General features: G+C 53.5%; 1 protein-coding gene across 3 annotated transcripts; it reads right to left on the reverse strand.

The window, feature by feature from the left end:
- Nucleotides 1-2,181: 2,181 nt before the first annotated feature.
- On the reverse strand, nucleotides 2,182-13,164 carry DKKL1 (dickkopf like acrosomal protein 1). 3 transcript variants are annotated; one of them, XR_006287105.1, is made up of 6 exons: nucleotides 12,951-13,164; nucleotides 12,046-12,183; nucleotides 11,660-11,752; nucleotides 10,196-10,579; nucleotides 7,216-7,308; nucleotides 2,182-2,817 (listed from the first exon to the last, which is right to left on the reverse strand). XR_006287105.1 is itself a non-coding variant. In XM_037888484.1 (4 exons), exons 1-4 carry the CDS (start codon nucleotides 13,074-13,076, stop codon nucleotides 10,253-10,255), a joined length of 684 nt encoding a protein of 227 aa, XP_037744412.1. In that variant the 5' UTR covers nucleotides 13,077-13,164; the 3' UTR covers nucleotides 10,124-10,252. The 3 variants fall into 3 exon arrangements, 1 of the variants encoding a protein (XP_037744412.1); XR_005223694.1 differs by lacking the exon at nucleotides 7,216-7,308 and having other exon boundaries at nucleotides 2,757-2,817; XM_037888484.1 differs by lacking the exons at nucleotides 2,182-2,817; nucleotides 7,216-7,308 and having other exon boundaries at nucleotides 10,124-10,579.
- Between the last annotated feature and the right edge of the window lie 508 nt (nucleotides 13,165-13,672).

Genomic DNA, 13,672 nt, shown 5'->3' on the forward strand with positions numbered 1-13,672 from the left:
TCCCCACATGCATTAAATAGAGGAGGGGTGAGAGGCTGCCCCCCCGTCATGAGCAGGGCACCCCCAATGAGGGACACCCACACACAGGTGAAACAAACACCGACAGGCTGCAAGCAGTGTGGCGAGCAGGCAGCACCCCTTCATATGAGAAGGGGACCCCAAAACGGGCTGGGGCTGAGGGCCAGCTCTGGGGCTTTTCCCCTGCGGCTCTCAAAGCGTGTTACCAATGAGCAGTATCATGAGCCCCACAGATGGGGAAACTGAGGCACGGAGAGGCAAAATGACTTGCCCTGGGTCAGACAGAACTCAGATCTCCTGAGGGTCTATCCACTAGGCTACGCAGCCTCTTAAAGATGCTTATTTCAACCATCTTGGGGGTGTGGGGGGGCTTTCTCCTTTGAGGGTTGGGAGGCTACCCGCAGGAGCAGAAATCACAATGGCAATTTAGGGTGAGGTCAGAGGTCACAGCAACAAAATGACCCCTTGAGAGCCCATGAATGACTGGCCTCCCCCTAAATTAGCGTCTCCCCCAAAAGAAGGTGGATTCATTCCCCTAATCCACATGAAATAAATAGGCCACGCTGGGCAAGGAGCTGTCATGCAACTGTGACCTATGGTCCATGGACATCCCCAAATGAGGGGCTCCCCCCATACTAAAGGGAATTAACTTTTCCCACATAAAATGAAGTCAATGTGCAGTACTTCGGGCCATAAGGTGCACAACATGGCATCCCTGTGGCAACATGACCTTTGACCTTGCAGGCAGCCCCCCCCCTTACAAATGACACCACCCCCTCCGCCCCTAGAGAAGAAAAGCGGATTAATTCTCCTACATACCTCAGATAAACTTTCCATATTACAAGTCATAAATAGCAAGGCAGGGAGTGCCATTATGCCAATATGACCTCTGCCCACACGGGTGGCCCATCCACCCCATAATGCTTTCCCCGGTAAAATTAATTCTCCACGCCACCCACCAAAAAAGTACCATAAGCAGTATGACACAGGTCCAATCATGCCCTCTATCCTCCCCACCCCCCAAAACACCCTGAAAATGGATAGCTTTGTGCCCCAGGAGACCATCCAATCCCCACCTGCTTCCAAACTTCAATGGAAAGTGGCTGTAAAAGGGGGTAACTGGGCGGCGGGGGGGTGTCTGTATGACCTTGGCCTAGCCCTGGAAGAATGGACAGCATGGGATGCCAAGACATGTAATGGGCATGGAGTTGTGTAACCATTCAAAGCCTTCGCCCCGACATACTTGCACAAATGGACAGCATGGGATGCCAAGACATGTAATGGGCATGGAGTTGTGTAAGCATTCAAAGCCTTCACACCTGACATACTTGCACAAACAAGACAGGCATGAACAACAGCTGTCCCTTCACCAATACATTTCACACTCTTTAGAGACCTCTTCCAAGTGTGTGTGGGGATTTCAAACTGGGCCTGGTGACAGATTAACGAGCACCAATAGTTTTTGTGGCAGCAGCCACTCGGTCCTCTGATCTGGGCTGAGAACTGCCTCCAGCGATCAGAGGGTTGAGTCACTTCTCTGATCTAGGGCAAAAGGCTTCACAATCCAGACTCTGAGGTGGTTAATAATCATTTCCGTACGCAGTGGTTTAGGACAGGAAGTGGAGAGTAACACTCCCACTTTTGATGCAATAGCAGTGACAACATTTACAAGAAGCCGAATGGAATTGCCCACAGCTAAAATTGCACCAGCAGCCGAGAGTTACTCTTGCAAAAAGTGCCATGGAATCGCTAATGAGCATCAGCTCTTCAGTTTTATGCGTCGTTTTGCTCCCCTCGTTCCCACACACCCTTTGTGTAACTTGTGCATCTGAGCAGCAGGTGGCAGGCAGAAGTGGCACTATAATGAATTCAACCACAACTGCACACATGATGAAACCAGAAGTCCCAAAATCCAGTCTTGATTATAGATCTCCTACAAGTAGGAGCAGCAGGTGCCTGATCTTTCTCTCCCACAAAACCCACATGCATTCCCTCTCTCTGGCACGTACACAGACCATCTGATCTCATGCAAAAAACCTACATTACAGTAGAGCTGTCACAATACGAAAAACGTGAATATAGGCCCCAAACAGAGCTAGATCCAATAGGACGTTGTGCAGATGAATTAAAGCAGCCCAGGATTTTATATAGATTGCTGTACAAAACAGGATTCAAGCCCCCTGAAGCAATAAAAACCACAATTACTGCATGCAATGAGAAGCCATTGCCCGGGGGTAATATGAATCTGCTGTGTGTTTAATTTCAATCAAATAACTGAGGTTGATTTGCTGCAAAGCGGCCGGAAATCGGTCACTGTCAGGATATTTGTCTGGAAAAGCTACTGATTTAGGTGGAAAACTATGAAGAGGTGGAAAAGGTGAAGGAAAAAGAGAGAAGGGAGGGATGAGCCAGGTCAATCGTTAATGGCCATAGCTGAGCGTGAGTCCTCAGTAAAAGCCAGGCCCAAAGTACTGTCCCAGCTGATTGGCCATTTACTGGAAATTGGATTGGTCAGGATCATCTGTGTCTAATGGCAGCCTCTCCCCTTCGTAGCCATCCACTAGCTCTTCACTCAGCCTCTTGGCTTGGCCATTGTCCTCCACAGAAGTGGTACCTCTGGGGAGGTTGGCTACCGAACCATGGCCATCTTGCAGTGACCCTGGCAAAGAGTTGGTGCTGTAGTATGCCACTGCCTCTTCCCTGTGCACCAGGCTTGGCTGGAGGAAAGACAGCTGTTGGCCCAAGCCCCTCAAATCCATGTTGCCCTCAGGCCTCTGGCATATGGACATTGTGCTGAATCTGGAGGGAAACAAAATGGTGGCAAACAGTGAATGGAGGCCAGTTCCCAAGCCTCCTACAATGGCTGCTGCTTGGCAGTAATGCCTCACTGCAAGCCCTAAGTGTGCTCAGGGACTCTGGAGTCACAGCAGGTCAGCTAATAATGGGGGGCCAGTCAGATAACTGGGGATTGACAATGTCCTGACGGCTGAAAGGGGATCTGTAAAACTAGCTCAGATTTCGGTTTCTCATTGATGTGTTAAACTGGATCAGGTTCAACTGCATCCATCCCCCTCCATCCATCCCAGTCTATTCCTTCCTTCCCACACACAACTGTCTATCCATCCATCCATTCCTCCCCACATACATCCCTCCATCCCTTTCTCCCCACACATACCCCTCCATACTTCTATCCACATCTCTTCAGCCACGGCCCGAAGTAAGGGACCCCCCAACACTGAAGGCAGACTGGGAGTTCGGTCTCCATTTGCAAGTGACTCCTCCAAGCCATCAGGTTCAATAGGCTGTCATCCAGGCTCAGACATGCCCCTCCTTCTGTCAGGTAGGGGGCACAGACTGGGAATGGGAGGAGGGACATAGAGGGGAGGGACGTGGTCAAACATCCAGGAGATCCTTGGAGAAGAAGGGTTGGTTGTGGGGTCAGGGACCCAGAAGATCTGAGTTTGATTCCCAGCTCCTTGGGTGAATCATTTTATCTCCATCTAAGGCAACTCTGTGGTCCACAGCATCTGAGCACCTCACTCTTTAACGCATTTATCCCTCACAGCACCCCTCTGAGGCTGAGAAGTGGGGCACAGAGAGGCTAAGGTCCAGATCCTCTAAGGATCCCGTGGAAGTTAGACCCTTAAATCCCCTGCTGGATCTGGGCCTTAATGACTTGCCCAAATCTGTAGCTGAGCAGTGACTCAAATCCATGCCTCCCAGTCGAGCAACCTTCCCAGCCTCAGCTCCCCCATCTGTAAAACTGGGGATATGAACTCTTCTGTTCAATATAGGGATTGTAAGTTCTTTAGAGCTGACATGATGTGTGTCCCATGGTCCAGTGGGAGCTCCTGATTGCAGCTGGTGGCTGTAGTAAATCTGCGCAGATCTCAAGCCCAGAAGGGTCCATATTTCAAGGCCAGAAGGTGTGACTTCTGGCATAACACAACCTGGAGCAATTCACCCAGTCGTTTCTGCAGCGAGCCCGTCTTTTAGCAGCCTTGCATGGCTTCTGTCTGTCCTGAATTTTGTGCAGGCCATGGGGGGTAAGTGGGTGGGGGAAGGGATTTGAGGAAATATCCCCATGCCCGAACTGGATCTACCCAGTTCTCTTTGTGATGTGTGCCACTGCCAGGTCTCAGAAAGGCAAAATCCAGTGCAAAAATAATCAGTAATCCTTGTGTGTGTCAGCGATTCCAAAACCAGCATCTAGTCTGACCACCTGTATGTACATCATAGGCCAGAGAACTGCCCTGAAATAATTCCCAGGGAAGATCTTTGAGAGAAACAGCCAATCTCCATTTAACAATTCCCAGTACTGGAGAATCCACCACAACCATAGAATCATAGAATCATAGAATATCAGGGTTGGAAGGGACCCCAGAAGGTCATCTAGTCCAACCCCCTGCTCGAAGCAGGACCAAGTCCCAGTTAAATCATCCCAGCCAGGGCTGTGTCAAGCCTGACCTTAAAAACCTCTAAGGAAGGAGATTCTACCACCTCCCTAGGTAACGCATTCCAGTGTTTCACCACCCTCTTAGTGAAAAAGTTTTTCCTAATATCCAATCTAAACCTCCCCCATTGCAACTTGAGACCATTACTCCTCATTCTGTCATCTGCTACCATTGAGAACAGTCTAGAGCCATCCTCTTTGGAACCCCCTTTCAGGTAGTTGAAAGCAGCTATCAAATCCCCCCTCATTCTTCTCTTCTGCAGACTAAACAATCCCAGCTCCCTCAGCCTCTCCTCATAAGTCATGTGCTCTAGATCCCTAATCATTCTTGTTGCCCTTCGCTGGACTCTCTCCAATTTATCCACATCCTTCTTGTAGTGTGGGGCCCAAAACTGGACACAGTACTCCAGATGAGGCCTCACCAGTGTCGAATAGAGGGGAACGATCACGTCCCTCGATCTGCTGGCAATGCCCCTACTTATACATCCCAAAATGCCATTGGCCTTCTTGGCAACAAGGGCACACTGCTGACTCATATCCAGCTTCTCGTCCACTGTCACCCCTAGGTCCTTTTCCGCAGAACTGCTGCCTAGCCATTCGGTCCCTAGTCTGTAGCGGTGCATTGGATTCTTCCATCCTAAGTGCAGGACCCTGCACTTATCCTTATTAAACCTCATCAGATTTCTTTTGGCCCAATCCTCCAATTTGTCTAGGTCCTTCTGTATCCTATCCCTCCCCTCCAGCGTATCTACCACTCCTCCCAGTTTAGTATCATCCGCAAATTTGCTGAGAGTGCAATCCACACCATCCTCCAGATCATTTATGAAGATATTGAACAAAACCGGCCCCAGGACCGACCCCTGGGGCACTCCACTTGACACCGGCTGCCAACTAGACATGGAGCCATTGATCACTACCCGTTGAGCCCGACAATCTAGCCAGCTTTCTACCCACCGTATAGTGCATTCATCCAGCCCATACTTCCTTAACTTGCTGACAAGAATACTGTGGGAGACCGTGTCAAAAGCTTTGCTAAAGTCAAGAAACAATACATCCACTGCTTTCCCTTCATCCACAGAACCAGTAATCTCATCATAAAAGGCGATTAGATTAGTCAGGCATGACCTTCCCTTGGTGAATCCATGCTGACTGTTCCTGATCACTTTCCTCTCATGTAAGTGCTTCAGGATTGATTCTTTGAGGACCTGCTCCATGATTTTTCCAGGGACTGAGGTGAGGCTGACTGGCCTGTAGTTCCCAGGATCCTCCTTCTTCCCTTTTTTAAAGATTGGCACTACATAACCCTTGGGAAATTGTGCCAAAAATTTACGCCTTGCTTATTTCCAGACTGAATTTGTCTGGCCTCAACTTCCAGCCATTGGATCGTGTTAAACGTTTCTCTGCTCAGTCGAAGAGCCCACTATCAAATATTGGTTCCCCATGTAGGTACTTATAGACTGTGATCAAGTCACCCCTTAACCAAAGCAGAGTCGCAACTTGAAAGTTATGTCAGATGAATTGTAGAAATATAGGGCTGGAAGGGCCTTCAAAGGATCACTGTATCCAGCCCTCCGGCGCTGAGGCAGGACCAAGTAAACTTAGGCCATCCCTGAGAGGTGTTTGTCCAAAACCTCCTGTGATGGGGATTTCACAACCTCCCTTGGTCACCTGTTCCAATGCTGAATGATTCTTAGGAAGGTAGGGTGTGAATATAAAGCACGAGTGCTATTCCAGTTAATTGCACAGTCTACAGGCATCTACACAGGGAACTGAAATTTTGATAACAGAGGGATCTTTAGTCCAGCAGACAAAGGCTGAAAGTTAAAGCTAGATACATTCAAACTGGAAAGAAGGTGCCCATTTTTAACAGCGACGGGAATTACCATTGGAGCCATTTACCAAGGGCTGTGGGGGATTTTCCATTACTGGCAATTTTTCAATCAAGATCTGTTCTAGTTCAACGTGGCGTTAATTCAGGGCAGGTCTCTGGCCTGTGTTATGCAGGAGGTCAGGCTGGATGATCACAGTGTTCTGGGAATCTACGCATCTATCGTTGTTCTGTATAGACAAAGCCCGAGACGGTGACAAGGGAGAGATGAGGGCGGATTAAGATGGTTTTCTACGCCAATGGCCCTAATAAAAGAGAGTGCGAGGAAAGAGGTTTCCTCAGGTTCATCGGCAATCCCAAAAGGTGTCATCTCCTCCAAGAGCGACGAGGGGAATATGGACCTGTGCTGAAAGACTAAGAGAGACCAGGATCGGGAAGGGGCAGGAGTGACAGAGGCACAGGGGGTCAAAGCCCACAGATACAAGGTGTGACCCTATGTGGGTGGGTCATACCCACCCCAATGGGTCTGGCTTTCTCTCACTGCTTTGGCAGCACTGATCTAGGTCTCTCGGGGCCCACTGCTTCCTCCTGAGGTTGTGGGAGCTGGCTGGCTTGGGCCGCAGGGAGGGGTCATGCAGAGAATCCATCTCACAGGCATGGCTGGTGCAGCAGAGGCCCGGGGCACATTCATCTTGCTATGGGTTGCACCTTGTCCCACCCTCGCCACGGCTCACACCTTCTGCGCACTTCCCCCCCCCCACACAGGTAGCCCAGGCAGCACTACCCGCCCCACTGGGGCCTGATTGGAGCAGGTGCCCCCTAGAGGGGAAAGGCCCCATGTCCTATTCATCATCCCCTTGAGACAGCCAGTCCCATTCTGGCACAGAAGATGCCCCAATGCATCACCCACACTCACCATGTGCTTAGCTTTACACTCCCAGCCCTGGCTGGCAAAGAGGGAAGAGGAGCAGAAGTGGGCCGTCCAGCAACCATGGTCACTCAGGCAGCCCTGGGGAGAACGGAGCATCTCAGCAGTAGCTGCAAGAAGGACTCCACGCCCTCCCTAACCCAGACACCCTGGTATCTACATCATCCCACAAACTCTGCCTGAGCGAAGGGAGGCAGGGTGGCTGGGGAGATCCTGTCAGCATGGTCCCCTGCCCCAAAATGATTGGTCCCCATCTCTCACTTCTGTTAGAACACCAACCATCTAATCAAAAAGGGCTCATGCGTCCTTGGATGGACAAACCAGGGAGTAGTGTGGGAAGAAGCCGGGAAGTGATTTTACTTCCGTATTCGGTGTTGGTGAGACAATACTGGAATCCCGTGGCCAGTTCTGGTGTCCACATTTTAAAAACGATGCGGAGAAATCAGAGAGGATGCAGAGAAGATCCACAAAAATTATATGAGGGCTGTAAAAAATGCCTTACAGTGAGAGATTTAAGGAGCTTGATATGTTCAGCTCATCAAAAGAAGATCGAGAGGGGATTTGACTATGGTTGATGGGAAGGAAGTCCTGGGTGTGGAAGGGCTCTTCAATCTAGCAGAGACAGGTAGAAGAAGAACCGGTGACAAGCAGTTAAAACTAGACAAATTCCAAATTGTCCAGTAAGGCCCACATGTCTACCAGTGCGGATGATTCAGCCCTGCAACAAACTCCCCTGGGAAGTGGTGGAGTTTCCATCTTTGGCTGTCCTCCGATTCACACTGGCTGCCTTTCTGGAGGAGATGTGTCAGCCAAACACAAGTTATGAGCTCAGAGCAGGGGTAATGGTGAAATTCTCTAGGATGTGCTCTGTAGGAGGCCACTAGATGATTGAATGGCTCCTGGTCTTAGAATCTATGAATCTGCGCCCCTAACGAATCGCCTTTGATCACAAAGGAGGTGTCAGAACATCTGGAGAGGAGGAAAGTGGTAGCAGCCACAATACTGGCCTGACACTCCGAAGAACTGGACTCAGTTCCCAGATCTGCTACAAACTCCCTGGGTGACTTTGGGCATGTCACTTCATCACGCTGCTTTTGCAATTTTACCTAAGACTGGGATGGTGTTTCCATCACATGAACTGGTGTGTCTGGGTAGCATCTGGCACAATGGGGGCCCTGATTTCGGTTGGGAGGGGGTGTCTGTGCTGCACCTGGCCCAGCAGGGGGCCTCAATATCCATTGGGGGGCCATACACCTAATCAAAATAATTTTGCATCAAGTACCACAGGGAATATTCTGCAGAGCTGAGCAGAACTCAAGCAACCGGGGTTATCTGAGAAGATGGTACCGACTGCAGAGCATTCACACAAGTTCAGCTGATCCAGTGGAGACTTGTTCCAGTGGAGACTTGTTCATCTCGCCAAGCTACCCAATCCTGCTGCCACTTGGGTGAAGAATTCTGTCTGCCACAGGTGTCTGAGCACTGGAGGAAACCTGCCTTTGTTTAAATAACCTGCAATTCCCCTCACTCCCAACACACCTTCCCTCAGTGGCTCCAAAACTCAGCGTGAGTGCAGGGATAGTTCTGAAAGTGCTGTATGGGCAGTTTATATAGGGACCCCTCACCTGGGGCTGAGATACAGCTGCCTCTGGGGTGGGGCACGGCAGCTGTTTATACAGATTTAGGCCGATTTACACTGTCTGAGGACCTGGGTCATTGATTCCAATGAAGCTACAGTCAAATACACCAGCTGGGATCTACCCCCATTGACTCCAATGGAGCGATGGCCAATTGACACCAGCTGGGGATACGTCCCACTGAGTTTCATTCTGATCACCTCATCCTAAAAAGGATCTAGTACAAACAGGCCATGTCTACACTAGGTGCATTTTACTGGTATACTACGCCAGCTGCAGCTACACTGGCAAAGCTGGCCTTTTACTGTGTAGCTTATTCCACCCCTCCCGAGTGAAACCAGAGCAATTTTGCCAGCATAACTGTGTCTACAAAAGGGGCTTCTGCGGGCACAGCTACACCGGTCAGGGATCACCCCTCTTCATACCCCGCACTGGCAGAGGCTTTCATGTGGACATGCACTTAGAAGGGGGTTCGATGACAGGTGACAATTACAAGAGGACTGGGAAATCTCTCTGATGAAGAGCGTTGGAAAACAACTGGGAGATGAACATGCAGGCAGCCGCTAGAGGCTACAGCCAGCAACCAATGGGATGGAGAAGGTAGATCAGTAACTTTGATCCCCGTGAGACCAGAGCAGTAGACCCCGAAGCACCCTTCAAGCCTGCCAGGGTCCCGGAGTGGAAGACGGGTGTCCCCAGCTAAGCCAGGTTTGTGTAGAAGCTGTAGATTGGTTAGCTCTATTTTCTCTGGAATACTTTTGTTCTGCATAAACAATACTTTGCTTTATGAAGCTGGCGCTCACAGGAATCTCTGGTGCGAGCTAATGTCCAATCTACTGGGAATCAGCCAGAACCCCGCTCCAACGGGAGAGTCTCACAGGTGCCTGCCCCAAGAACGGGGACAGCTGGAGGTCTGAGACCACAGTGGGACACCGCAAGGGTTAGAGGTGCAGTCGCCTGCCTTTTGATCCTGAACCACGGGGTCCTTCAGCTAAATTGAACAGGGCGAACTGAAAACGGAGCAGAGAAAATCCACCATGAGCCTGTGGAACTCATTGCCACTGGCTTATTCTTGAGGCCAACTGCTGAGTGGACTGGCCCATGTAAGCCGTTTGCGGGTGGGCAACCTGTTTATGTTCCATGTCTGCACACCGCCCGGGGCACTGGGGTCCTGGACAGATCTAGTGGGGTGATTCCTAGAGCCCTCCATAAAAGCAGCAGAGTTCAGAATTTAATTTCTCCAATTTACCCCCTGCCAGAGAGAGAACTTTTATTGCAACAAAACCCAAGGAGCAGGACTTTATACCCAGATTCACCAGCATGGCACAGACCTCCCGCAGGGGGTGTATCCTCTCCATCGCCGGCCACGGTCTCTCTCTCCCTTTTTGCTACAGCTTCCTGAAGAAGAAGAAAAAATGCGGCCTCCGTGCTACAGCTTTGTGCCAGGCCAGAGTAAGGGGGGGAGCCTTCTTCGGAGGGCGGGGGGCTTCCATCAGCCCATCCCGGATAGCTAGCAGCCTGTGCCTCCTGTCGCTAAGGGATGCGCCGTCTGGCCAGCTGGTGTCAGAGGCCTTCCCGGGCCTGGCTTTGCGCCGTAAGTGGATGATGAGGAAGGCCAGCCCGGGGCGGGGGATTGGCAGGACGTGTCTCCCTAGGACAGGCTCTGCTTCTGCCCCACCGCCTGCTCCTTCCTCTCTAGACTCTGTCTGGCTTCCCTGGAAGAGACACAGGTAAATGGGGAATGTGTGACACCGTACCCGGGCCCGCACTGGTGAGGAGATGCCCCTAGGAGGAGAAGGATGTGAGGTTAGAGCTGGGGGGGCTGGGAGCCAGGACTCCTGGGTCCTTTCCCCGGCTCTGGGAGGGGAGTGTGGTCTAGTGGGTTAGAACAGGTGGGCTGGGAGCCAGGACTCCTGGGTCCTTTCCCCAGCTCTGGGAGGGGAGTGAGTAAGAGCAGGAGAGCTGGGAGCCAGGACTCCTGGGTTCAGTTTCCAATTGTGTCCCTGCATCCCTGGGTGCCCTTTGGGCATGGGCAGGCCTTTCCTCCCTCTGTGCCTCAGTTTCTGAGTGGGTGATCCTGACCTCTGCCTGTTAATAGTGGATGAGTGATGACAGCAATGGCGAGCTGGGGCCCTCAAGTTCCTGCAGCGAGGCCAATATTCAGGAGCATAGCCTTGGGGCCGAGTGTTAGACTCCTTTGGTCTGTTACACCGTCCCCTGGCCCGAAACCTAGTTCCAAATGCCTGGCAGGCGGGGACAGGGGAGACGGTGGGGTGGGGGTTGATAAGTTTCTGCTACTGACTCTTCTTTCTTCCCCGGGCTGCGGCCCCAACCCCCATGTTTGCCGGGAGATACGGGTGCCAGGTGCCCTGCACGGAGCCTAGCAACAGAGCGTCACAAGTCTGCAGGTACCAGGGAATCAGGAGACAGTGTGTTAAAGGAGCCAGCCAGGGAAGGAGAGGGGTCCACGGGGGGCAGGTTGTGTATAGAAACTGACAGAGCTGGAGAGAACCCAGGAGTTCTGGCTCTAACCACTAGACCCCACTCCCCTCCCAGAGCCAGAGCAGAACCCAGGAGTCCGCCGCACTCTGGCTGTGAGCGTCTTCCTGGGAGTCCCTAGAGGTGAAGTCCCCCCAGCAGAGGTCATTCAGGGCGCACATCATCCCCGGCAGGGGCTCTGGCCTAGAGCGCAAATGCAGGGTCCCCACCCCTAGCCCCCCACATCCATCTCCAGCTGGCTCTGGGCTCCAGCCATCCCCTTGTGTCTCTGTCTGTCCCAGCCCCTCCGCACTCACCCGCCATCTCTCCGCCAGGCCCCGCGCCCCCTGCTCGATGGAGGTCACCGTCCTGTCAGAGAACAGCATCGCGCCCGTCTTGTTGTCTGTCACCTGAACGGGACCGGGACCGGCTCAGCCCAAGGAAGGGGGCTGGGGAAGGTACTCGGGTATGAGCAGGGAACAGCCACAGCACAGGGCGCTCCAGCCATGCCCCCAGTGGGCCCTGGGGAGGACATTACTTCACACCCCCCTCCACTATCCAGGGAGCTGGGGTCAGGGGGGTTCATTCCTAGGTGAAGATCCACATGGAGATTTCAGGTCCCCTCTTGATCGGGCATCCCTGGGGGAGCCCTGGCAGGCTGGGGGAGGAAAGGGGGCACCACCACCTCCCTGCTCCTGCTCACCTTGTTGATCTCACGGTGGCTGTACAGCGTGGCGTTCCCCACCCTGCGCTGCTCCTTCTCCTCGGTGTGGTAGTTGGGGGGAAGCTTGCGGAAATCAATGGGGGCCTCGAAGCGCCCCTCCTCCTGCCCCAACTCCGCCTGCAACAACCCACATCGACTGAGTCCTGGGAGTTACAGTCCCCCGACCTGGCTCCCAGCCCCTGGATCTAACCACTAGGCCCCACTCCCCTCCCAGAGCCAGGCAGAGAACCCAGGAGTCCTGTCTCCCAGCCCCCGGCTCTAACCACTAGACCACACTCCCCTCCCAGCACCAGGAACAGCAGGAATTAGGAAACACACACACAGACTCACACAAAACCCCTCAGAGATATTGAAGTTAGAGTGCGCGAACACAGACAGACAGACATACATAAACAGTCCAACTCCTGCTCCCCCACCCAGCAGAAATGTGGGGGTGTGGGGCGATGACCGTGGGCTGGACGGAGATACAGACAGGGCGTGAGCATGGAAACAGAGACTCAAAAGTAGGTGGGGGATGAGGATAGATGGGGCTGGGGGAGAAGGTAGGTGGGTGTCTGGGGCTGGAGGGATGGGTGGGGGGTGCCTGCGGAGGGGTAGAGGGGACGGCTGAGGATGTCTGGGGAGGGGTGGGAGGTCCTTGGTGGCACCAGGGGATGGGGCAGGGTGGGAGTCCCTGGGGCTGGAGGGAGGGGTGGTGGGGGATGCCTGGGAAGGGTAGAGGGATAAGGGTGCCTGGGGCTGCCTGGGGATGTGGGTGCCTGGGGAGGGATAGAGGGGCAGGTGTGGGTGCCTGTGGGTGGGGATGGGTTGTTGGGGGGTCCCTGGGAGTGTCTGGGATGGGGATGGCTGGGGGTCCCTGGGAGGCAGGGGGCACTCAGTCTCACCCAGCTGCCCCCCAGCAGGTGCTGGAAGCGGCCCATCAGGCGACGGGCAGCAGGGGGCAAGAGGGAGCCCCCGGCCCCTGCCAGCAGCCCACCCAGGGCACAGAGCAGCAGCCACCGCGCCCGCATCGCGCCCGGCCTGTCCAGCGGTGTCTGAGCGGGTCTGCGGGGGGACAGAGCAGGTGGGTGGGGGGCACAGCCCCGTCCCCCTGGCACCCTCCCCTCAAACCCCTTTTTCCATCCCTCTATCCCTCCCTCCCCCACACCCCTCCCTCTATCCATCCTTCCCCCCATCCATCCCTCCCTCCATCCCCCAGAACTACATCCCCAGATACCTGCATCCTCCTCCATCCCCCAGCCATCCTCCCCACTCCCCTCCCCTCCCTCCCTCCAACCCCATATACACCTTTCTCTCCCCACAACTGCCCCTTGTGGGTCCCTCTCCCCCTGCATCAACCTCTCTCCTTTTCTCCCCATGGAGTTGCCCCCATCTTTGACCAGCCCTCCCCCCATAATTACCCCAGCTTATTCCCCCTTCTGACCAACACTGTCCCAATCTCTGTGCCCCCATAGCACTGTGATCCCAGCAACCTCCTGATCTCCCTTCCCTCCCCCCAAAACTACCCCACACCTTCAATCCTCCCAGAACCCCCCAACCCGCCCTGCCTTCCCCCACCCTGACCTTCCCCCCACCACCCCAGTTTCCCTCCCCCAGCACCGACCAG

Source organism: Chelonia mydas, chromosome 23, assembly GCF_015237465.2.
Source record: "Chelonia mydas isolate rCheMyd1 chromosome 23, rCheMyd1.pri.v2, whole genome shotgun sequence".
In the NCBI taxonomy this organism is placed as follows: domain Eukaryota; kingdom Metazoa; phylum Chordata; order Testudines; family Cheloniidae; genus Chelonia; species Chelonia mydas.